At 39.3% G+C, this 26,045-nt stretch overlaps 1 protein-coding gene across 1 annotated transcript in view; it reads right to left on the bottom strand.

Annotated features, from left to right (window-relative positions):
* Positions 1 to 25,671, bottom strand: part of Ect2 (epithelial cell transforming 2) — a 51,476-nt gene extending 25,805 nt beyond the window's left edge. Inside the window, exons 1-15 of the mRNA XM_050142115.1 lie at positions 25,666 to 25,671; positions 24,401 to 24,583; positions 23,032 to 23,121; positions 21,988 to 22,095; positions 17,520 to 17,593; positions 16,143 to 16,273; positions 15,673 to 15,788; positions 15,513 to 15,575; positions 13,339 to 13,561; positions 9,300 to 9,436; positions 7,835 to 7,954; positions 5,692 to 5,760; positions 4,741 to 4,851; positions 3,817 to 3,913; positions 834 to 915 (exon numbers count right to left, since the gene is read on the bottom strand). Of these exons, the coding sequence (XP_049998072.1) occupies positions 834 to 915; positions 3,817 to 3,913; positions 4,741 to 4,851; positions 5,692 to 5,760; positions 7,835 to 7,954; positions 9,300 to 9,436; positions 13,339 to 13,561; positions 15,513 to 15,575; positions 15,673 to 15,788; positions 16,143 to 16,273; positions 17,520 to 17,593; positions 21,988 to 22,095; positions 23,032 to 23,121; positions 24,401 to 24,583; positions 25,666 to 25,671 (1,610 nt within the window). The remainder of the gene's footprint in view (positions 1 to 833; positions 916 to 3,816; positions 3,914 to 4,740; positions 4,852 to 5,691; positions 5,761 to 7,834; positions 7,955 to 9,299; positions 9,437 to 13,338; positions 13,562 to 15,512; positions 15,576 to 15,672; positions 15,789 to 16,142; positions 16,274 to 17,519; positions 17,594 to 21,987; positions 22,096 to 23,031; positions 23,122 to 24,400; positions 24,584 to 25,665) is intronic.
* Positions 25,672 to 26,045: the final 374 nt, after the last annotated feature.

Below are 26,045 nucleotides of genomic sequence, written 5' to 3'. Positions count from 1 at the left end.
AGGAATGTTTAAAGACATCACTGCATGAAGTTTAATTAATATGAAAAAAATCATTCAAGTAAATAAATATAAAACATAGTAATACAAAAAAGAAAGGACCTATGGATACAAGGTTTACAAAAATGTATCTTTGTAAATCAGAATTTAAATGAAATCAGAAAATTCAACGGACAAAACCATATGCATGTGAATGGCACGAAAAAGCCTTTCTCTAGGGTCCAAGAAGAAAAAGTCTATCTGTACATTAATAGCTATTTTCTTCTAGACCAGTACTATCTCTTTACATACAATTAATGTCAGAAGTAAGTAGTCTGATCAATACTATCATTTCAACTACAACCAAACTACTAGAAGAATAATTTAGGTATTTTACAAAAGTTATTTATTGATACTCTTCTAGTTATGACAAAGATATCACTACCAGTCTAAATCTAATAATAAAAACATGGAATCAGCGAGCAAGATGGACCTATGGGTAAAAGCACTTAAAACATGCAAGCCTGACAACCCTGAGTTCAATCCCAGAACCCATGTAAAAGGGGAAGGACCTCTGACCTCCTCTTGTGCTCACATGCTCATCATGGTCTCTCTCAGTCTCTCAGTCTCTCAGTCTCTCAGTCTCTCAGTCTCTCTCTCTCTCTCTCTCTCTCTCTCTCTCTCTCTCTCTCTCTCTCACACACACACACACACACACACACACACACACACACNCTCTCTCTCTCTCTCTCTCTCTCTCTCTCTCTCTCTCTCTCTCTCTCTCTCTCTCTCACACACACACACACACACACACACACACACACACACCATTTTAAGGTATAATTTAAATTGCTTACGTCATTACTTCTTTTAGTGATCCAATAGCTTTTTCTAAAGTGCTTTTGTCAGGGTTTTCGTCAGCTGTATGCTTCTTAAGATCTGTAATAATAACATGGCTTTTTCTATGACTAAAGTAAGTACAGTGGCTTTCCACCTACACCTTAAAAGTACATCATCTTGATGCAGGTTAACTATTTATATACGTAACATCTGTATTGAAAAGAAGTTTGTTGCCAGAAATGTCAGAGCAGATCTCTAATCCCTATTACCTAAGGAGTTGGAGATAGAAGGACTGTAAGTGTGGAACAAAACTTGGCTGCACAGAATTATACTATTTCAAAACAACCAAGGTTGAAGTTTTGCTTAATATGTGTAAGGTCATGAGTTTATTCCTTAGCATGATGGCGCATGCCTAGAATCCTAGCACTTGAAAGGCAGGGATGGAAAAATAATACTGTAGGTCACCTACGAATATACCTAATTAGAGATGCCACATTTGTGTTGATATTTAAGAGCCCACTAACTGCCATAATTACATTTAACCTAAAATTATTATTCAGCATAAAACCTGTTCTAGATATAATTTAAATAACTTAAAAGTGTAACTTAAATGTGATAAATCATTGTGAGTTCCAGGATAACCAGGGTTATTTAATAAAACAATGAGCGGCTGGAGAGGTGGCTCAGTGGCTATGAGCACACATTGCTTTAGCAGAGGGCCTAAGTTCAGTGCCCAGCACCCAAACTGAGATGCTCACACCTACATCTCCAGCTCCATGGGATCTGACACGCTCTTCTGGGCTCTCTGGGCACACAAACTCACTTGTGTACCGCCACCAACAACAACACTCAAGCATATAATTAATATATTTTTTTAAACGATCAACAAAGTTTTAACCTAAATCCTCTAAAACACTATCTTCTTCCATTAATGTCTCTGAACTATTTTACTAATGAAATTTTCAGAGTTTGTAGCACTGGCTTTTTTTTTTTTTTTAACATTGCTTTGTCTCCCAGTCACAATTAGAGACTCCTAGGTTTCTCAAGCTACAATGCTGAATGATCCTGTCATCTCAATACACATTCTTTTTCAATTTCCTATGGGGACATGTGACCCTATCACAGAGGGTCTGTGCTATTGTGGAGGTTCCTTTTTTAACATGCTAACTCTGTTCTCCAGGCTCTTTTGGTGGTGGTGGAGAGGAGAGAGTGTGAGTGAATGGTGTCTGTTCTTCCTTTGTTAATTTTATACAGGGCCACTCTAAGTCCACCAGGCTGACCTCGAACTCACAGAAATCTGTCTGCCTCCCAAGTGCTGGGATTAAAGGTGTACACCACTATGCCTGGCGGCTCTTCTCAGGTTCCTTACTATGTTCCAACACTTGACAGTCTTACCCATTTAACACCACATCCAACTAATGTTTATGTGGAAGAATCCAAAAAGGCTTAGAAGTTCATTTTTAGTCTTGACAACATCTGATAAACTTCTATTTAACAAAAAGTCTTCCTGAGAGGCAGACATTGGCTCCCATGTATAATCCCAGCACTCGTAGGCTGCCTGGAGGAATGCCTGGAGTTAAGACTGGCCTAGGCTAAGGTAAGACACTGTCTCAAATAAAAAATAAAATTAAGAAAGAGAAGCTAAGTATCTAATGAAATAATTTGGATTATGCAAAAATGATTTTAAAAAGATCAGCTTAGAAAACCTAAAAGTTGGATTATTATAACACTCAACATAATCTAGACAATAGGATAGGATTAAAGCCTGGGGAAACCATTCATATAGCAATAATTTCAACTACAGAGGTCATCTGGAAGAGAACCCCCCCTTTTTTTTGTTAGCACTGTCATTTATGTTACCCAAACATTTTGTTGAAAAAATAGATTAAACAACCAATAAATTAACTCCTGAGTTTCATACTTTAATTTTTAAAATAAAAAATAAAAGCTGACATTACCCTAAAAAAATACTGCTTTAGTCAAGTGAGCATAAAATGCACAAACAAACATGTTTTTAACCAGAAGTAAAATTTAAACCTTGCTGCTTACAGTTTTAAGCATTAAAATAAGAAGGTGTGGGTCTCAGACAGGCTCTCCTGGAGCCCAGGCTGTCTCAGGCCTTCTATGCAGGTCCTGTGCTTCATGATCCCAGGCTGTGACTACAGGGCCGCAGCGCCAGTCCAACTGGACTACATCCCCAGCTCCAATCTCAGATTTTTTTTATAGGGGAAATATAAAATATAAAATACAAGAGCACTAGGAACTTGGGATATATACGTCCTCTTCTTCTGATGTTTCTGTGGGAATTCTATTACTTGAATAAATAGTTTTAAAAACCATTACACCAAGAAATATAAGGAACTTTTAAGCAGAAAGTGACCACTATCATAACAAGGAATATTAGATAAATCCAAGTATTTGTAGTCTTAGAGACCGCTTTTCGAAATTATCATAAATTTGATACCTACATAAAAACAATCTTTAATGCTAAGATCTAATAAACTCTGAAAACAAAATTACTGACTCTTTAAGAAAAACATGTTACAGACTGAGGATGGGCTGCTGGCACAGTGCTTGCCAGCATGCAGCTGTGGGCTGGAACTCCAGCACTATAGAAACCTATTAATTGCTGCAATCAGGACAATGGAGAGGCAGATGTTCAAGATCATACTCAAGAAGAGAAGGAGAAAAGAGGAAAGGGAGGGAAGAGGAAGGAGGAGGAAGAAGAAGAGGAAGAAGAAACTATTAAACTAAAATATCTAAAATTAAAAAAAAAAAATTCAGGCTGTAAAGATGGCTCAGAGGTTAAGAGCACTGACTGGCTTTCCAGAGGTTCTGAGTTCAATTCCCAATCACATAGTGGCTCACGACCATCTGTAATGAGATCTGCTGCCCTCTTCTGGCAAGCAAGCATATATGCAGACAGAACACTGTACATATAATAAATAAAATCTTTAAAAAAAAAAATTCAAGCAAACCAAACCACAATAAGCAAAATACCATTTAAAAGTAAAGCAACGCTGGGTAGCCGCTGTACTGGCCGGATGAGAAGTTCCACAAGGCTCTGCCGACCACACTCTGGTTTAGCTTGATTTATCTAAAAAGAAGTAATTTATTATACATAAAAATAGTTCAAAACATCCTATCACAAATATCCTCGTCAAGAATTAAGAGAAGAGGGAGCAGGTGATGACTGAAGGTAAGGGCGCTTGCTGCCACCGCAGACACCCACAGTCAAGCCTCAGAATCTACAGGGTCGAAGGTCAGGACCCTCTGGCCCATACTTGCACAAGCACTGAGATGAACAACCATGCACGCACATGCCCAAAACACATCAATAAATAAACCAAGAATCTATGGAGAAGATGTAGAATGGCAGCTACTCTTTGGCAGATCACCATGATTCAATAATTTAAAAATTCTGTCTTGCTCAGCAAGGTTAACAGGCTACAAAGAGTGTGTTCCTCTCCACACTTGTACACATACAGCATCCTTAAGCTCTGTAAAAGACTACACACATCACTCCTGAAGACGTTTTAACCTAGCAATTGTTCTGACACCGCTGGCTAAAGTAAAGCCTTGATGGGAGAAAGAAAATCACTAAAGGCAAACACGGTATCATTGGAATACCGATAGTGTTTCAAGAATTAATCATTGGTAACATAATTTCCTTTTAAAATCACCATATGGGCAACCATATGCAAGGACCTGGGATCAATCCTACAACATCCCTATTCACTCCACTGGGTCTTGGCCCCTCTGTGTAAAATAGCACATCTTCTAAATCTAAACATCATAGCCACCCACAGGAACAACTGAAATTAACACCAGTATTAACATTATAAATTACTCTTTTAAATAGTATTTTAATGAATTCTTTCATAAGTGATTATCAGAGTTTTGTATGAAAGAAATATATATTACCTTGAGAAATGCATGAAATCTGGGCTTCTGTTTTTCACATTTAATAATTGTTTCCTTGCTCATTTCAAAGAAATTTACAAACGGAGGATAGGTTTTTACCAAATCTTTTGACTAGATACAAAACAGAAAAATCAATTTGTTATAAATGTCACCCTTAGACAATGAATCTTTATGACACAACTAACAATCACAATCAGATGTATAAGCAAAAGAAAATTTTTAAATAAGTTTCCTCAATATTTCTATTAAATGCACGAATTTGTCTTACAAGTAAGTGTGTGCGTGCACACACACATATGCACACTGTTGATATCTCTTGTTTTCACATCTGTTTCTGTTGAATTTGCTCCCTCAATTAGGATTAAACCAGAAAAATGACCTATCTGAGGGTGCTTACTGAGTGATCATCACACATTCTAGAAGGAAAGAGAGAGAGAGAGAGAGACAGACAGACAGACAGACAGACTGACTGACTGACTGACTGACTGACTGACTTAAGACTAGGGGTTAACTAGCTCAGTGTTAAGAGTGTTTGCATGTAATAAAAGAAGCACTATGTCTTCAAGATTCACTATGTAGCCCTGGCTAGCTTGGAACTGGCTCTGTAGACCAGGCTGGCCTCAAACTCATAGATCTACCTGCCTCTGCCTCCAAGTGCTGGATTAAAGGTGTGTGCCATCACTGTCCAGCACATGCAAAGATTTAAAAAAAAAAAATCATAACTATATATAACCATTTGAGGATAGCAAACAATTTTACACCAGTCACTAAACAACTGAGAGATAACTAGTGTTCTGATGAACTTGTATAAAGCTGGGAATACAGAAAGCATGTTTCAAAAGTCAAGAACAACTCCAGCATATTCTAGAACCATGTGAAATCTCAAATAGCATTTTCAACGTTTTCTCCCCGATAAGTCTGAAATCTATGAGGTTGTAAACAAACACTTACATATTTAAGAAAGACGTCACCAATGCTTTTGCTCTCATCCCAATTAACAATAAGGTCTTCAAGATCATCCTGAAACAGAACAAATCAAAACACTTAAATTGGACAGCTCCTTACACATCTCATACCTTTTATGAGATCTTTTGCTAGGGGAAAAAAAAAATCACTTTATGTAATACCTTAATGTTATGTGTAAACTCCTTTTCTCAACAGAGAACTAAACTTTTGTCTACAAAAAAAAAATTAACCTTTGGATTAAGAAAATATAAATAGCACTGTCAGACAGACCAATCCTAATTCCCCAATATGACTAATAGTTCAATGCTTTGTCTTACTGACTATAAAGCTGATTGCCCTTATCAATTATGAAAAAGCTACTTTTAATACTGTTGCTTTAGCAACTAATTTAATATAAGTCATTAAAAATTATAACCTGTAACATGGTCAAGCAAATTTTAGCAAAAGGGACAGATGGTAACTACTGCAAGGCCATATGGCTTTTGTTACCAGTACTCAGTTTTGCAGAATGGAAGCTAGCACAGAAAGTAGGCAATCGGGAAGTGAAGAGACTAGAACAGGGAGTCCCAGTGGAAGCCTTTATCACAACTCTCCCCTCCGGGCACAGAGGAGGCAGAGACTGTAAGAGCCAGGAGGGGTGACTCTGAGGAAGCAGCGTCTTCCAGACACAAGAGGACTGAACACATAGGAACTCGGGGACTGCAGCAGAATGCACAATACTGCACATATGCAAGCCAGACAAAATCCCAGCACTGAGGAGACACAAGTCCTACCCCTAGCCAAAAAGTTATTTGGAACTGATACCTTCTGCGAAACAGAAAATTAGTTTTCGGCAATGGACTGTCACTGGGCATACCAACCACACTTCAGGACAGGCCTCATGCCCAGAAGAGCTGGTTAACACAAAACAGACTCCATGAAATTTTCTTATTCATGGGCTTGTGTTTTGATATATTTTTTGTCCTGCTAGCTTTTTGTTTGCTTGTTTCTTTGCTTTGCTTGGATTTGTTGTTGTTGTTTGTTTTTGAGATAAGGAACAGGAAGTTAGGTAAGCAGGGAGGTAGGGAGCACCTAAGAAGTGGGGGAGAAGAAAGAATATTATCAAAATATCCATAAAAAGTAAAAAAATGAACTCTACTATAAGACTCTTTACCAGAACAGAGGACTAAATACAGTCTATGAACTATAGTTTGCTAATTTCTGGTCCATAAAATTCTTCAATACTCCTAAAACAGAAAATATTCTTAAAGATTTGAATGGGGAGATGGCTCAAGTGTCTAAAGCACTTTTTGCTTTTCCAGAGCATCCAGGTTCCAACACCCACACCTGGAACTCCAGATTCCGGACATCCAATGCCAACTTCTGATTCTGTGGACACCAAGCACATATGTGGTATGCATACAAATGTGCAGGAAAAATATTTATCCACATACAATAAGTCTTAAAGATGCTTTTATTGCTCAACAGTGATGGCACATGCCTTTAATGCCAGCACTTGGGAGGCAGAGGCAGGCAGTCTCCATGAGTTCGAGGCCAACCTGGTCTACAGAGTGAGTTCCAGGTCGGGCTCTAAAGTTACAGAGAGACCCTGTCTCAAAAAGCAAAAATAAATAAATAACCAAAATAAAATTTTAAAAAATTATTGAAGACATTTACAAAATTTAAGCCAAGAATAGTGTCTTAAACCTGTAATCCCCACTTGAGCAAGGAGGATCACAAAGCCAGCTACATAGTAAGATATAAGTTTCACATATAAAACTTATTTTCCTAGCTAGGAAGAAATGCCTGAAATGGAGTCTGGACCAAAGCTACACAGAGAAAGCTTGTCTCAGGAAAAANAAAAAAAAAAAAAAAAAAAAAAAAAAAAAAAAAAAAAAAAAAAAAAAAAAAAAAAAACCACGTCAGTAAGAAGAAAAGGCAAAACAAAGTGGAAAGTTCACAAAACAACAAATAAAAACAAAAACACTATGGAGTTCATTTTGTGTTGGCCCTACTCCTGAGCACGGGGTCTCCCCTGGAATGCAATTGATATGTCCAAGTGGGGTTCCACAAAAGAAACACCTGAATTGTTACAGTAAGTACACACAGCCTCCAAAGAGACCGCCATCAACCTTCAATGCATGTTTACCTTTATCTTCATATGCACATCAAAGATATCCGGGATGCTCCCAAAAATAGTCTTGATCTCCTCTGGTGCAAGAATAGGTCCACCACGTTGCCCTTCTTCTTCTAAGGGCACCTGAAATAACTAAATGGGGCTCCAGTTTAGGCAAACTGAGAGAAAGAAGGCTACAGTACAAACAGTGATGAACAGTGTTGGCAGCATCCTAAGAAGCTGAGGGGAAACCTCTCCTAAATTCACAAGCTTTTCTCAGGACACTGCGTTCTCATTCACGTATTCATATACTCTGTTACATAGAGGAGCGGTGTCAGGTGCACTGGCTGCTCTTCTAGGAGACCCAGGTTCAGTTCCCAGCCACCATATGGTGGTTTACAACCAACTCTAATCCAGGGAATCCAATACACTCTTCTTGGTTCCACTGGCACAGTGGCAAAACACCCATAAATTAAAATAAAAATAAATCTTTATTTTTACAGAAGGAATCTAACTAACAAATACATTATTAGAATTAGTAGAAAAGTAACTCCTACTTTATTCAATTTGTAAGGAAGAAAGCAATAAGCTTTCTAGACATATAATAGTAGTACAATGCTAAATGGTTTAGAAATAGTAGCACAAAAATTCAATAGCAAAGAAAATAGATTTCCAAATCTCATGAGAAAACCTGAACTCTGCCCACTTATTGCTGCAATGTTTTTTATATTATTGTCAGTGTGTGTGTCTATGTGTGAAAGCTAGATGGGGGGATGTAAAGATGGAAGGCAGGAAGGGAAGAGGAAAAACCTGGGTGCACACATGCGACAGTGCACACGCAGAGGTCAGAGGAAAGCTTTGAGAAGTCCATATTCCCCTTCCACCATGAGATCCTGAGACCAAAGTAAAGTCTTTCGAGGTAAGTGCAAGTTTTACTCATTCAACAGTGGGTCCTGCTGTACCAGTTATAAGGCGAAAAAACCAAACCAAACCAAACCAAACAAAAACCTCGAATAATAAATACACACATAAGTACATCTTATTCATATGGCCCAAAAATAAATCTAACACAAAACTTAAACTGAGCGTGGCAGCGGACAACTTTAATTCCAGCATTTGGGAGGCAGAGATAGGTGGATTCCATAACATCAAGTCGAGCCTGGTCTACATACCAAGTTCCAGGGCAGCCAGGGCTACATAGGGAGACACTGTCTCAAAAGTTAAAGAAATTTAAAGAATGTAAACATCGGTGCCATAAAATACAAGACCATTTAAACACATGTATAAGTAAGATACATATGCTCAAAACCAGAGAGCTGTAGGTGAAACCAAAGACCAAATCACACACACAGTCACAGACTGAAACTCAACACAGTAAGGATAACAATACCACCCAAAAGAAAACCCAATATCCTTTAAAAGAACAAGACACAAAATCATAAAAAGGAAGCAAGATGGGAAGAGTCTTTTAGAAAGTTAGCACCTCACTCGTACTCACTTGAATGATTGTTGCCAGGATATTGACGTAATTACTCTCCGTCTGGTAGAGCTCTCTTGCCACTTGCCACCTGGCTGACTGCTTTGGAGGAACTGGAGTAGAACTTCTAGAAGACTTAGTACAAGACTTGGGTGTTTCTGAAAAAGAAGAGCAGTTTAACTGGAAGGTGGATCTAAACAATAGACAGACATACTAGCACCACCATCGAGATTTCTGTTAAAGTAAAATTTCCTGTGGGACAAGGCCAGAAAAACACAGTGACCAAAAAGTTCATTAATTCAGAGCTGAAAATATAGCTCAATGGGAGAAAGCTTACCTGGTAGATGTGATGTTCTAGGTTCAATCTCAACACCCATTAAAAACTGATGGAGATTTTACTAATAAATGGCCGATAGTCTTTAAATCTGCCAACATCATTAAATTAAAAGGAAGTTTCCTGGATGACAGGAAACTAAATGATGAAAATAATGTGTATCCTGGGTTGTATTCTAAACTAAAATACAAACTTTTGTTATTGTTGTTTGAGTGGGGGCTAGAAATCAGGGCATGATTAAGAAAACTAGAGAAATCTAAAATAAAATACTAGCGCGGTTCATGTTATGGATGCTCTAACTGCTATGTGGTTATTTAAGAAACGTCTCCAATCAAGCTGTGGTGGTGCATGTCTGTAAGCTCATCATTCAGGACGCCGGAGGAAAGCATGGCTTCCAGAACACCCAAGGAATACAGTGCTACCCTGTTCCTGTCTCTATGCAGGGCTGGGAATGCACCTCCCCAGAACATGGAGTCCTGAGAGCAAGTCCAGTACTTAGAAAGCACTAACACAAAAAAAGAATGACCAAATACAGACATTTAAACATTTAGAGCTAAAGACTTATGCCGTCAACTTATTCCCTCTCACAGAGCACAAATGTATATGGAGGAATGTATGACTGAATTGATTCTAAAGAATACATGGCAAAATAATTCCTGATTTTTGAAAACTAAAATAAAATAGAAAAAAATGTTAAAATACTTCAGCATAAAACAAGAAGAATCCAGGCACTATGGTGTATGCCTTTAATCTCAACACTCAGAAGTAGGTGAATCTTTATGAGTTCAAGGCCAGCCTGAAGTGACTTTCAGGACAGCCAGGACCATGTTAAGAGATCTTGTCTCAAAAAGTAAATCATGAAAGAGGAATGGGTGGGCTATGATTACACTATTACCATAATGTGAACGTCCTCTACACTGATTGATAGAGAGCTTCTTTCACAGATAACCAAATGGCTCTGTGGTTAAGAACACTGGTGTTTTTGCAGATCTAGGATCTATTCCTAATACCCCCACAAAAGCTCAGAACTAACTCCAACTCCAGAGTTAGCTCCAAATCCCTCTTCTGACCTCCTGAGACAGTCGTTGTCAACCACACTGCGCAACTACACTGCGTTTGTGTGTGTGTGTGTGTGTGTGTGTGTGTGTGTGTGTGTGTATGTAGAATGACCCTTTCACAGAGGCCACACATCAGATATCCTGCACACCAGACATTAGGATTCCAAACAGTAGCTTAATTACAGTTACAAAGTAGCAACAAAATAATTTTACTGTTGGGGTCACCCCCTCGTGAGGAACTGTATTAAAGGGGTGCAGCATTAGGAAGGTTGAGAACCACTGCTCTAGAGGCACCAGACATGCCCATGGTGTGCACACATGCACGCTGACAAAACATAAAAACATTCATACACATGAAATAAAACTTTAAGAAATTAACCAAAAATTATTAGTTCAAAGTATCTCAACATAGAAACATCTAGTCCAACCCAAAATGGGGGAAGACAGAAGAATTCTCATATTTTAAGCATATATCATGCAACAAAAATTGGCTAAGAGCTTAATATTCATTTTCTTCATATCGTATGATTAGAGCACTTCAGCATCACATACAGCTTCCTAGGATGGTTTCACAGGAAAAAAGAATGTTTCACAAAGAAGTATGTGGGATAGAAAAGAGTAAATAGTCCTAACCCTTACCTACTTTTACACAAATATTTTAAAATATTTTTATGTTAAAACAATGATGTGTATTGTGAAGCTCTAAATTGTTTGAAAACAATAAGAGTGGAAAACATTCCCCGCATGCCCTACATTATCTCGGGCTGCACTCAGCAGTGCCGTGAGCTTCAAGACACTGGAGTGAGGACCAGTCTGTGATGCAGTGATGTTAGATTACATTGTGTCTAACTGGGGTCCGTCAGCTGGAGATCTCAAGAGTGCATTCACACATCTGCTTTAATGGTTAGCTTTCTTCTATCTCCTAAACTGCATATTCAAGCTCTAGATCTTTAAGATCGGCTCCTTACTACCTCAGGCCCTTGTCCACTACAAATACAGGACCAAGCCAAATATGGTAATGCAGGCCTGTGACCCGTTACTCAGATGGTTGAAGCAGAAAGATTTCAAATTTAAAAGCTACTCACTTTCCACCTGACTAAAACTGAACTATCGTCTTCAAAGATAGTGTCATTTAGGCCGAGGCACTATCTCTTTCACTTAATTACTACTGAAGCCGCACGTGGTAGCACACACCTGTAACACTGACTTAGGAGGTGAAGACAAGAGGATTGGTTCAATGCCAGTCTTGGCTACACACAAAATTCAAGGCCAAGACGGGCTATGAGACCGTCTCAATGAAATGAGGAAAAGAGTTACTACAGTACAAAGCCACTAAGTGACTTTTAAAGCCAAGACATGACATGTTTCAATTTTTCCATTTTTAAGACTTATGAATCCAAAATGTATAAATCCAAAACTCAAAATGGAGATGTAATATAGGAAACCACAATAATAAAAAAGCCTCTTATATACAAGAAAAACTGAGAAAAGAAGGATGAGAAAAGACACAGGAGTTGAGTGTAGTGAAGAGGTTCAGAAGTTCCCCTTGGTTAAATTTAAGATTCCTACTAAAAAAAACAGAATGTCTCAAGTTAGCAGCTAAACAGAGAAGACACATTCAGGGAACATCAGCAGAGAAAATTAAAGACATGGAATTAAATAAGATCGCTAGAAAAATACAATGAAGAAACTCAGAAAAACCATAAAGCATTTGGAGTAAGAGTTGGAAGGAAAAGTTAGGCAAAGGAGAAAGAAAGAAGCTACATCACAAAGCCCGGGAAGGTTGAAGAAATGCATCCATGAAGGAGTTTAGCTGTCAAACTCTGAGAACTGTGAATTAGATAAAGACCGTCTCCCAGGCAGAGAAATTGCATGCCGTATGGACTGCTACTCAATGGAGTGAGCTGAAAGGGCAGGAGAAACAAGAAATGAATTCACGGATCAATCAGAACATGCTATGGAATCTGAAGCTTTTTGTGTCTTAAATATAAAAAATCCTACCTATTTACAGAGAGAACTGCTGGTGATCAAAACAGGGGTAATTACAGTTCTCCTGTCAGTTCCACATAAAGTGACATCACCCTCTTCTGACTTAACTCCACCTATTCATTCACCTTATTTTCCCCATAATAAATGTAACATATCTTACAACTATGGCTGTGTTCCTAAAATCCCAGCACTTGAAGAAGCAGAGTGGTCAGCAGTTTAAGACTGGTCCAGGTTACCTGAGATCTTGACCCCCACCAAAAAGCAAGCAACCCTTTAAAATAGCTGTCACTCTCCAGCTATAGCCCTGGGCAAGTCATCACTCCCTGAACCTAAGTTCAGTGGCCTGCAGATAGAAACCACCTATTACAAACACACACAAAAGCATAGAGTACAATTATTCAGCAAAAGTATTATGCATAGCGGACATAGTTGACTGATTGTGTGTGTGTGTGTGGTTTGTTTTAGATAGAGTCTCACGTTGGCCAGACTGTCTTGAACTCATCTTCTGGTCTTTACCTGCCCAGTACTAGCATTACAAGGGCTACGCTTAGCTTTCCAAGTGTCTTATTTCCTCAACTAGAATAAACCTTTCCTATTCATTCACTGTAGTAGAGATTTATTCTTTTAGTCATTTCAGTCCATTCCATTTTAAAGATTAATTTAGTAAGATGTGAACTACCTCCATAGTGAATGCTAGACTCGGGTGTGTTGGAGATATCAAGGAGAGAGCCAATAGAAAGGGAATGCTCAGCCGAGGGCCGCTTCCGGGGCGGGAAAGGGGAGAGGTCGGTCTCTCTGGAGAGCTGAGCCAGGGTTTCTCTCAGCCTGCGTCTTTTGCGATTGCTGTTTGGAGTGCTCAGAGACAGCAGAGACACCGACTTCTTGAGCTCGGGAGTGTTCGTCTGAAACCAAAGCACAAAAGCTCAGTGTTGTGATGGTTCTGACTGAGACAGGAATGCAAAAGACACATCCCAAGTGGCAAAACTCCAAACTTTGTACAATGATTCTTAGAATCTTACGTCTACTAGACAATTCAGAAGCTTCACAAAACAGAATGGCGAAGACACCACTGTAACTGGCAGCCTTGCACCTCTTTTTCAGAGCCCCCTTCTCCATAAATTACTAGCTACTCTTTTTAGGGCATGACCCGAGAGAGAATGAGCCACACATTCTTCTCCTTGTGCCCAAGTATATAGAGTGAGGGAACTAAGTACACGCCAGTATTTCCTGAGAAACACTGCCAGCTCAAACAAGGGCTTGAGAGCTCTCTCAGTGCATCTAAAGCACATCTGAAACTTCACTGGGAACAAGACTAAAGAGCACAGTGAGGTAAGGACATAGATCTTATTGAGGAAACATGAAGTCTACAATCTTATACTCAATATAGTATTCAAAAATTATTTTCATTTTACTGAGGCAGGGTCTTGCTGTGTAGCCTGGGCTCACCTGGTACTTCACTACATTGCCAAACCTGGGCCTCAAACTCACTGGAAAGCTGCTGAAGCCTCCTGAGTAACAGGATTATGATCATGTACATCATATGCCTGGCTTCTCCACTCAAACTTACTAAATCTCAAACTGAAATAACTCTTCCCATAAATCTTTCTAGAATTTGTTTAATAGTCCTCTTTCTTGCCAGGCGGTGGTGGCGCATGCCTTTAATCCCAGCACGCAAGAGGCAAAGGCAGGGGGATCTTTGTGAGTTCGAGGCCAGCCTGGTCTACAAGAGCTAGTTCCAGGACAGGCTCCAAAGCTACAGAGAAACCCTGTCTCGGAAAAAAAAAAAAAAGTCCTCTTCTTGATACCCAACATGAAAACAAGATCTTTCTTGCTTACATTCTACTAGGAAAATTATCTTTTTAAGAACAATGACTCACAGTTCCGGATGATAAATATGTGGCTCTTCAGGATATTAAGAACTCTGAGTCTTCCTATCTACCGAAATTTACCTACTGCTTTTCTTTTCCATAACTGTTTTAAATGTCACTTTCAACTAACTATTTTAAAGTTGTCTCAACTTTCCTCTCTCCCTCGTTGTTCTACTTAATGTCCTTACTTGGTTAGTCTAGAATGCTGGTTCAACATTCGCTAGTCCCATTCAACCCTGCAGAGCCTCTCAGACTGAGAATCTCTACAATACTTGAATACAACACACCTTTGATCCAGTAGGGTTCAAGTCTCTAAAGACAGGGGTGTTACTCTTGATGTTTTATCATCAACAATCAGCAGGAGTAACTTGTGTTATAGTAAATGTCTTTGCTAGGGTTTCTGTTTTTGTACTAAAAAACCATGACCAAAAGCAGCTTGGTGAAGAAAGGGATTATTTCATTTTACAACTTACAGTCAGTCCATCCATCAACCAGGGAAGTCAGCACAGGACCCTGGAGCAGGAACTGAAGCAGAGGCCATGAAAAATTACTGCTTATTGGCTTGCTCAGTTATTGGCTTATTGAGTTGCTCAGCCTGTTTTCTTATGGTTTCCAGAACCACCAACCCAAAGGTAGCAGAGACCACCGTGAAGTGGACCCTCCCACATCGATCAAAAATGTCTATGACAGGTTTGTCCATAAACCAATCTGGTGGGATCATTTGCTCAACTGAGGTCCTTCTTCGCAAGTGACTCCAGCTGTGTCAAGCTGACATAAACTCATCTGGACAGTGAAAGCCACCTCACTGCACTGCAGCTCCACTAAAATTACATAGACTAAGAATGTGGGTATATTCAACTACTCTTTATACATGTATACAACATGTATGCAATTATACCATGATTTCTACATGTTCTGGAAACAAAAGAATTTTCTACCAAAAAAATAAAATCACAGAGCCAATAGCTCAAGAGCAAAAACATACCTTTTCATACAAATACATCATCTCTCCAGCACGAGCATCCATTTGAATGCTTCCCCAGAACCACTAGAGGAGAAGAAAATATTTAAGTTAAATCTAAATCTACCTCAGCAGAGAAATTATTGTACTGTTGAAGCTGGCTAATTTTACTCAAGTTACTTGCCTCTTGCTTGACAACAAAAAGTTTCTTGGAAGGTTCAAATGGAAGTTCCTTTACTGCATTCTCCTCAACAATAAGGTGGGTGCACCTTTCATCCCCAACCGGTAAACAGCTGCCTCCTAGAGAACAGAACACAGCCACACACAATCAGACAACGGCTCCCCCACCGCCATCTCTACACCAGCTATTTTATTAGGAAGTGGGTAAACATATCTGGGGAGAAAACGTAGACAACTTTTATGATATCAGCCTTTTCTAATAAGGGCTTCAAGGGCTCATTTTGGCTCAGTTCAAGGGTTCATTCATGGCAGATAACCATGGCAGCAAAACATAAGATGGGTGGTCAACTTTCAGGAAGCACTGGTGCTCCGCTCACTTTCTCCTTTGTATGTACACTCACAGTAGGCTAGACCCTCTCTCATCCGTGCTCAGACCCTTGTCTCTGAGCCGCCGCACACACCGGGCCATCTTACCTTGCATTTCAGTCATTTCTTCCATACTGTTTTTCTCTTCATCTGAAAATCCCAGGAAACTTAAAATGCAATCTTGAAATGGAGGAACTTTAAATTCATTTCTAAAGTCATCAATGTCTGCACAGAAATACCTAGAACAAATGCATACTTGCTTAAATTCATCAGTTAGGCACATCCATTTACAGCATCTCAGTATTATATAGGTCTTAGTGTAAGGCATTTCTTGAAAATATTTTACATAAGATCCTGAAATGTTCACAACTGCAGCTGGTTTTTGATTTTGTCTATTTTGTTTTTTTTTAAAGAGAGGGGATTGTCTGGGATGTTGCTTAGTAACATGTATAGGCCCCAGGGGTCCATTACATCAGAACAAATGCAATCACAGACAATCTTCACATCAATCAAATCCTGGCTGTTTTGGAATTTATATCACAGATATCCTCCAATTTCATGAAATTTTACATGATGATAAAGTGCCACAGCAGAGAACGAGTAATTGGAGAGTTAGTGAAACAAGATAATAAATTGCAAGCAGCAATTCAAACATAAAAAAAAAACTGTAATATAATCCAAATACCTGAAAGCATTAAGCTATTACCTAGTAAACTTTAAAATGTGTAGATAAGCACGAAATCTTAATTGTATGTGTGTACATGGGAGCCGAGTACACAACAGAAGTCAGCGGACCCTAGAAGTCCAATCTCTCATTGATACGAGCCCTGGGAATCAAACAAGGGTCAGCAGGCTTGGTAGCAAGCACCTCCACCACCAAAGCATCGACTGACCAGTCAAAGTATTTCACAAAAATCAGCCTGTGAGACGACTCAGCAGGTGAAGGCGTGTGGCACGAGTGCCTTACAGTGTAAGTCAGTCCCTAGAACCAACTCCAGAGTCCGCTGACGTCCGCATGCCCACACATACTATCGTGCATACACACACAATTATTTTACAAAGTAAAACCCAATGATACCAAATCTTTCAATTAATTGTTTCATAATCTATGTTTTATTCCCTAAGCTATTCAAAGACTATATTTCTTTTTCCTTATGATCTACAAATTTAGTTTTTGTTGGCACATGGCTTTATCTTTAAAAACAAAGGTTAAAAATCACACATTTAAAAAAATAATATGCTGGACTAGAGAGATGGTTCAGTAGTTAAGAACCCTGGCTGCTATTCCATAGGACCCAGGTTTGATTCCCAGGACCCACATGATAACTCCAGTTCCAGAGGATTTTCTGGCTTCCTCAGGGACTACACGCATGTGGTGCAAGAACGTGCATTCAAGTATGTACACACGTACACACACGCACCAATTTTTTTAAATTGAGATTTTTTAAGTTGAATACACAAACTATTGGATGCCTAAGCACTTACTGCTCATCCCGTCTTTCCCATGCTTTATAAATCCACTCTGGCTTCACAATGGGAGTGCCCAGGCTCACAGCAACCTAAGAATATTAACATCAACCACAAGTAAGTTTCCACTTTAAATAATTGTACTCAAGGAAGTTCTTCTAAAGAACTGTGCAAAAGTCTTAGCAGAATTTTTTTATTTTTGTTGTATTTTGTTAAAGATAAAGTAACTTTAAAATAAGTCCACGGTACTCAATTTTTTTTCTTTTTATTTATTCTTTGAGTCTTTCACATCACACCATTCGTTTTTTCTTCCCTTCCTATCTGTCTTCTCCCCTTGCAATCTCCCACCATTAAATAAAACTTAAGAGAAAAAAAAGGTCATCATGGAAGCTGCAGTGTAACACACTGAGTTAGGTAGTAACCCTTTTGTCCATATACCCCTTCTTCCAAGTGTTCATTGCAACAAGTCATTGGTCTGCTTCAGGCCTCTTTCTGCTACACCATCGATATTAAGCCCTCACTGAGACTCCTCTTGGATACCCAGTTGTTGCCCTGTGTAACAGAGATCCTGCAGCTTTGGGTCTGCAGGACTGGTTCCTTTACATGCTCCAGCCGATCACAGATGGGGTGGGTGTTGGGGTGAGCCAATCATAACCCTGATTCTGGGTCTGGGTAACTGTGGAGTTAATCAGCCCTCTAGCTCTCCCTTGTCCTCACCACCAGGGTGAGCTCGCCAGCATTGTCCCAGCCTAGTTCATCCTTGCTGTAATAACCAAGGGGTTTGGCCAGTTCTCTTGCTTTCAAGCCCTTAGGGTCAGCTCTCCCAGACCTGGACTATCAAGGCCAGCTCCACTGGGCTGCCCAGAGAAAGTCTAGGGGCCATTCTCTGAGTGCTGCAGCTGGTGAGGAGGCCGGGGGTAAGAGGCATCTCTCCCAGGTCTACACCACCATATGGCAGATTAGGGGTAGGGCCAGACCTCCCACACCCCTCTCAATGAGGTCATATGTATTGTGCTGCCCAGGAGAGGTACCCAATTCTTTTATTTTATTTTCTATAAACATAGTTCTTAAATTTATCCTTATTAAACTTTGAATTCTCCTTTGTTTCCAGTTTCACACCTTGATAGTACTTACTGGCCAACATAGGACTAAAAAACAAAAAAAAGAAACAAAAAACAAAACCCATGGGACGAAGTCACCAAACTCTTAGGAGTTTAAATTATTAGGTGAGAGAGAAAGATGGCTCAATGCCTGCTATCAAGCCTGATGACCTGAGCTCAAACCCCAGAATCCATGTGGTGGAAGGAGAGAGCCAAACTCCTAAAAACAGAGGTTCTCAGTGGGGGAGGGGGCTGCCATGGCAGCGTAGCCAGCACCACAATCTGACACTGACCTTGATATTAAGATAAATATGAGGCATTGTGTAAGATCTTATAGCTATCAGAATAATCTTGTTGTCTAACTTAGAACGATGTAGTATTACAAAAAAATTAAAAGCAGTGTATATTTTCGTATTTCTCTCTTCTGTTAGGTGGTACATATTACCTGAGTTTTATGAATAGCGTGCTGCTTGTTACTTATGGAGTACTGAATGGACAGCTGAAAAGCCTTCCATGTGTACCACAGAACTGATTTATAATGAGTGTCATTTACCAGCCCAAATTTTGACCCTAAAGATTTTGATACTGTTTGAAGGGTGAGTTGTCATTACTAAGTGTGATGCTACTGGACAACATACAACTGAAAGACAAGTAACATTTCTTAGAATACTGGCATTCACAGAGACAGAAACTAAGTGTTGATCTGAAGCAAGAGAAGGAAAAGCCCTGAAGTTAAGAAAAAAGGGTTAATAGATGGATTATAACAATAACTGCACAGTAGATGTAGTTATGGCATTGAACTGTGAACTTAAAATTAATGAAGTTTTTGTATATTTAAGTATATTTAATCACAATAGGCACAAGCACACACCCACATGCTAACACAGACACACAAAATAAATAAAATGCCAAGTTCAACTACAACTTAAAACAGATTTCAATTCCAGCAAATTATTTTCAACTGGCATGATGGATAGTCCAATAATCCCAGCACTTGGAAGGTTAGACTAGGATATGTAGGTAGACGTGGTGGCCCACATCTTAATCCCAGCACATGGGAAGCAGAAGCAGGAGGATCTCTATGAGTTTCAAGTCAACCTGGCCTATCCATCGAATCCCAAGACAGCCAGTTACATTAATAGAAATCCTGTTTCACTCAAACAAACAAAACAATAGGGCCAACCCTGTGGGTGCAGAAGTGGGTGAGAGTTGTCCCCATGAACCATCTCATCTGTCTTGTGGTGGTATGAGTGGGGAAGAGCTGTCCCACTCACAACGCCAGAGGCAGGTGGGAGAGCTGTCCCTGTGGTCATAAGTGCAGGAGAACAGTGCCTGGTGTCCACTAGCTGCAACACTCAGGAGAGCAAACCCTGCACCTTACCAGGGAAGCACAACAGAGCCAACCTTGTTAGCGCAAGTGTGGGTGAGCCATCCCCAAAATTGTGAGCATGAGAGAGTTGTCTCCATTACCCATCTGTCTTGTGGCAGCATGGGTGCGGGATAATTGTCTCCCCCCATTAGCATCTGGGGCAGGAAGAACTGGCCCTGTGATCCTAAGAGCGGGAGAGTCAACTCTGTTAGTGCAGGTGTAGGTGAGCCAGCCCCAAAGTTGTAAGCATGGGATAACTGTCCCCATTTCACATCTGGTGGATCAACCCTACAACTGCCCAGGCCCAGTCCCAAAGATATGATTCGGCCCGCCCCATTATCCACTCCATCTATGATCTACTGGAGCAAACTCAAAGCTACAGGATCTCCACAACACAGGGCAACAACAGCAACAGGATATCCAGGAGCCCAAGCCAGAGGCAGGGAAGTAGAAACTAGAGGCCTCAAACCAGACCAATGCCTCTCTGCACTCAACACTTGCAAGAAAGGATATGGACAAAGGAGTCAAGGTGTGACTCATGGTGCCACACTGCAACTTCCATGGCGAGATTCTTGAGTTTTCCCTTTGTACTTCATTTTAATTATTTTTTTTTCTTTCTTTTCTCTTAAATTTTATATTATTTAGGGAGTGTGCAGGGGTGAAGGGCAGATATAAAGGGCCGAGGGAATGAATAAATTAAGATAATATGATATAAAAGACCCAAAGAATAAATAAAATTTTTGAAAAAAAATCAGGCTGTAGGCAAGCTTTAGAGCAGTTTCCTAGATTTTCTTCCATCAGTGATTGAGAGATATAGGGGGACCAGCTCATTGTGGGTGGTACCACCCCTGGGCAGAAGGGCCTGGGGCATAAATGCAGGCTGAGCAAGATATAGAGAGCAAGTCAGTGAGCAGCATTCCTTCATGGCTTCTGTATCTAGGTCTCTGTCTTGAGCTCCTGCCCTGACTTTCTGTGGTGATCAACTGTGATGTGAAACTGTAAACTGAAATAAACCCTTTACTCGGCCCCCCCAAAATAACCAAACAAAACAAAATGACCCTGCCTTGGGAAAAAAATACTTTCTCCTGTTTCTTTTTTTTTAAATAGATAATCCTTTCTTTTTAATATAAGGTAATTAACACATGCAAAGACACAGGATCATTTTATAAAAGGCTATGTTCTTAAAAAGTCAACAGTGAAATATCTGTTCTCACAATTCTTTGTTTGTTTTTTTGTTTCCTGATTTTTTTGAGACAAGAGTTTCTCTGTAGCTTTGGAGCCTGTCTTGGAACTAGCTCTTGTAGACCAGATTGGCCTCAAACTCAGAGATCCACCAGGATTAAAGGCATGTGCCACCAACGCCTGACTATCTCACAATTCTTGACCCGCCTGTCTCTACTGGTCATATCACTTTGCTAGCAAAACCCATCTCCCAGCTCTCACCATTGCACTCACCTCTCAACATCTAACTTGAGTTTCACTGCCTTCTTAAAACCTAATGGGCCATAATCTGTGATTTAAACCTGCCATCAAGATTCCACTTTGCTTCCCTTTTGTTTTTTAAAACTGACTCAAATTACACAGGCTAACCAAACTACCTAAGCAGTCAAATAAGACCCTCCTGTGGCCACCTCCATCCAACATGCTGGGATGATACCATGCAGTACTGAGAAAGGTGTGCAGTGCTGGAGCCTAAAGAGTCCTTCCTGCAAGCTGGGCAAGCACTCTGTAACTGAGATATATCACAAACCCTTTACCAAACAATTCCAATGACAAAATTTCAATCTGATCCTCAAAAACAGCAGAATCAACAGAAGAGTAATATTAAACCCATACCAAGCCAGGCATGGTAGAGCTGGACAGGGAAACAGGAGGATACTGAGTTCAAAGCTAGCACAGCCTACAAAATGATTTCTAGACTGTCCTGGACTATACTATGAGAACATTTCAAAACAAACATAAATAAAAAAACCATTACAGAGTAATACTATATTGAAAAAATATTAAGTTTACATACCCTGAATTTTTCTCCTTGTGTGCAATTTGCCACCAGATGTGTTACTTTGGAATTACATTCTTTTCGAATAACTCCACCCATATGATGAACCAATGTCACCAATTTCACCTCAAAAGAAAATATGACAAAACTGGTTTTAATTATTTTGAATAAATCTGCATTAATAACTTATTTAGCATAATTACTTTACAAAATTTATACAAATTTTGATAAATGTTAAATTTTATATAAAAAATTAAAGGGTAGCTTACTGTTGTTGCTACAGACAAAACTATACAAAAACAAACAATATACAGAGTATTAAGTTAATAGACAACTGATTCTAACACTGCCTAAATACACATTTATTGCTTTCATTTTTTCATCTTATTTACTTTTTACAATATTGGGTATCAAGGCCAAGACCATAGACCCACAAATATATTGATTTATTTTTTTCAAGCGTTTATTTATGTGTCTGTGAGTACACACACACAGAAGCAGGTATTCAGAGGCCAGCAGCAGGGGTCAGTTCACCCAGAGCTGGTGTTATAGGCAGCTGTGAGCTGCCTGACATGGGTGCTGGGAACCAAACTTGTCCTCTAATGAGCAGCAAGTGCTTTTAACCACTGAGCCAAGTCCCCAACCCCAAATATACTGACTTTTAACATCAGGTTATATAACATCAATATTTGTCACACAAATTTCAACAACATTTACTGGTTCCAACTTACTGTGAACCAGAAAACTGTTTCTGTGATGTCTCTGCAGTGATAAGAATCAAGTTTTGCTTGCATAACAATATCAATTCTGCGTATTAAAAACGCCAGTTAACCAATGTAACTGATCATTAGCAAAAAAGTCAAATTTTCTATTAATTTACGTGACAGCTAGCACTTACAAAACTTAACAAAGCTCTTAATAATTTTCTTTAAAATTTAGAACCTGATGGTCAGCATTTTTTCCTTCAAGAATTTTTAAATGAATTCACCAAAAAGAAGTAAGTAAATGTACTTGAATCTGCATTACTAGGAAATGTCTCTGAAGCTGCCTCATGGTACTTACGAGCTCCTCCTTCTTCCTGAACCCAGTGAAGCACAGCACCAGGTTCAGCATGCTGGTACAGTACAGCGGCCGGCAGGAGAATGGCAAGGGCTGTGGAGGACATTATTGTAAACTGTGAGCTTCCTTTACAGTTAGGATTTAGAAAACATTTCCTCAAGCTTAATGATTTCTCTTCTTGCCAATTAACTTTTCTTTTTTTTAAATATTTATTTATTATGTATACAATATTCTGTCTGTGTGTATGTCTGCAGGCCAGAAGAGGGCACCAGACCTCATTACAGATGGTTGTGAGCCACCATGTGGTTGCCGGGAATTGAACTCAGGACCTTTGGAAGAGCAGGCAGTGCTCTTAACCACTGAGCCATCTCTCTAGCCCCGCCAATTAACTTTTCAATACCCAAGGTTTACTTGAATTTTCCAATAATGCGGAGGAAAGGGGAATAATAAAAGTCAGACTCTAAACTCCAGATTAAAAATCTTCCTGCCAGCCGTGGCTGTATACTCCTGTAATCAGTCTCAGCATTCAGGAGGCTGAGACAGGAGGATTGTAAATTCAAGATCATCCAGGAACTCAAGAAGGCCCAATCTCAAAATACAGCTTAAAAATGTAACTGGGCATAGGGGAAAACCCCTGAATCCCAGCACACAGAAGGCAGAAGCAGACAGATCTCTGTGAGTTCAAGGCCAGCCTAGTCTACAAAGTGACATCCAGAACAGCCAGAGACACACAGGCCTTGTTTTCCAAGTAGGGGGAAAGGCACTTGCTAGCTAGCCTGATGACCTGAGTTTGAACCCTTTCACCTTTTACCATAATGAAAGGAGAACTGAATCCTCCAAGTTGTCCTCTGACACACACAAAATGTTTAAAATTGGGAGATGAGGGGCTAAAATAATTTTCCTTATTAAAATTTTACAAAAATGGATATTGCACCAGCTTAAATTAAAAAAAAAAAAGGTTTATGTGTACACATTTCTGGAAACCAAACCTCTGCAAATCTGTCCTAAGGTATTACAGGTGTCATAAGTAAAGCCATACATATGGGCTTTTACATGCACACATTGTATGGCTTTCAATGGCCTTGGGTTTTGACTATTAAAATATTAAACATACATAAGAATAGTCCCTGTTAATTACCTTTTTGTTGAGGGAAAGAGAGCCTCATGTAGCCTAGAACTCACCACATAGCCAAGAATGCACTTGAATTCACATCCTTCTATTTTCACCTGAGCAACCACACCCAGCAACCATGAATTATTCTAAATGTTACATACACTCAACAATTACCAGGATTTTCTAAATATAAATTTTCAAAAATTTCATTAGTAAAAATGTATTCTTAGAAAGTCACAGTAAGTGTGTATTTCTCACCTCTCCCTTTTGGGCACAGCTGAGTATGACTGGAGGTCCAACAATTCTACAGTCAGTCTTACGCAAGTCATTGAAGACAGAATTCTGGAAGTCAGTGACTACAAACACATTCTCAAATTCTGGGGAATCCAAACTTCCAAATTCTTCCATTGAGTCCATCTTTACACAGGGCACTTTGATTTCCTAAATTTTTTTGTTTTATATGGTTATTATAAATAAAAAACATTCATAGGCCATATAATATACATGACTCCCTAAAAATGACTCCTACACTTTTTAGACATCTTTAAAATTTGTAGAAAACTTAAGTGTTAAAATATACAATTACCAATATACCATACAATAGTGAAAAACTGTTATTTCTCTACTTCTGCGTCATATATCCCCAACCACATCAAGAATACACAGACGGATAAGGGAAAGACATAAACTTAAAAGGATCTATGACTCAGCGGCCTGTAAACCACCTGGCACACACAGTAAATTCCGAGTACACTTTCCTTTCTGCTGCTGTAGTCTTAGTTTTTGATAGTAAAGGGGACTGAACCTAGAACTCTGAGCATACTAGGCAAGCACTCTGCCAATGAGCTATTGCCACTGCCTTATTGGTTTGTTTGTTTGGCTTTTGGTTTTTTTGAAACAGTTTCTCTATGTAGCTTTGAAGCCTATCCTGGAACTCGTTTTGCAGCCCCAAGTCGGCCTCAAACTCACAGAGATCCGCCTGCCTCTGCCTCCTTAAAGGCATGCACTACCACCCCGTTTCGAGGCAAGGCTAGTCTGAACTTCTCCAAATAGCCCAGGATGGCCTTGAACCCTCAGCAACCTTTCTGGACTGCCTGTGCAGTGATGACAGTTATAAGCCACCATGCCCCACTTAAAAAAAAAAAAAAAAAAAAGTAAACATATTTTGATGTACTGTATTAGGTTTATAGCCACCATTTTTATTCTGACCAGGAAAAATAATACTGTACATACACTGCTATCTTCAAAAATTAAGAAAAAATTACCATAACTCATAGAATACCACAGTTAATAAAAGGTTTCTAATTAACATTCGCATTTCACTACATATACTGTAAAGAGAGGTCATGAGCCAAGTTGGCTGCATAGGACAGAAAGATGTACAATAGTATACAAAGGCAAGGATCTTAGAATGATTTAAAACAAAACAACCAGGAGCTGGAAGAATGGCTCAGAGGTTAAAAGCACTCATTGTTCTTTCAGACATCCTGAGTTCAAATCCCAGCAACCACATGGTGACTCACAACCATGTGTAATGAGATTTGGCGTCCCCTTTGGCAGAACACTGTGTATATGATAAATAAATAAATCTAAAAAATTATGTGGATAACTTTAAAAAAATAAATAAATAAATAAACATGCTGAAGATCCCACATAATTCCTGTGTTAAAAGTCTGAATGGAGGGGGCTGGAGAGATGGCTCAGTGGTTAAAAGCATTGCCTGTTCTTCCAAAGGTCCTAAGTTCAATTCCCAGCAACTACATGGTGGCTCACAACCATCTGTAATGAGATCTAGTGCCCTCTTCTGGCCTGTAGGCATACACACAGACAGAATATTGTATACATAATAAATAAATAAATAAATAAATAAATAAATAAATAAATATTTAAAAAAAAAAACCTA

The sequence above is a fragment of the Alexandromys fortis genome, unplaced genomic scaffold (genome assembly GCF_014885135.2).
Source record: "Alexandromys fortis isolate MF-2015 unplaced genomic scaffold, M_Fortis_MF-2015_v1.1 scaffold_41, whole genome shotgun sequence".
NCBI classification, from domain to species: domain Eukaryota; kingdom Metazoa; phylum Chordata; class Mammalia; order Rodentia; family Cricetidae; genus Alexandromys; species Alexandromys fortis.
Note: the sequence above shows the minus strand (reverse complement) of the source record. Positions and strands in the feature narration are given on the sequence as shown.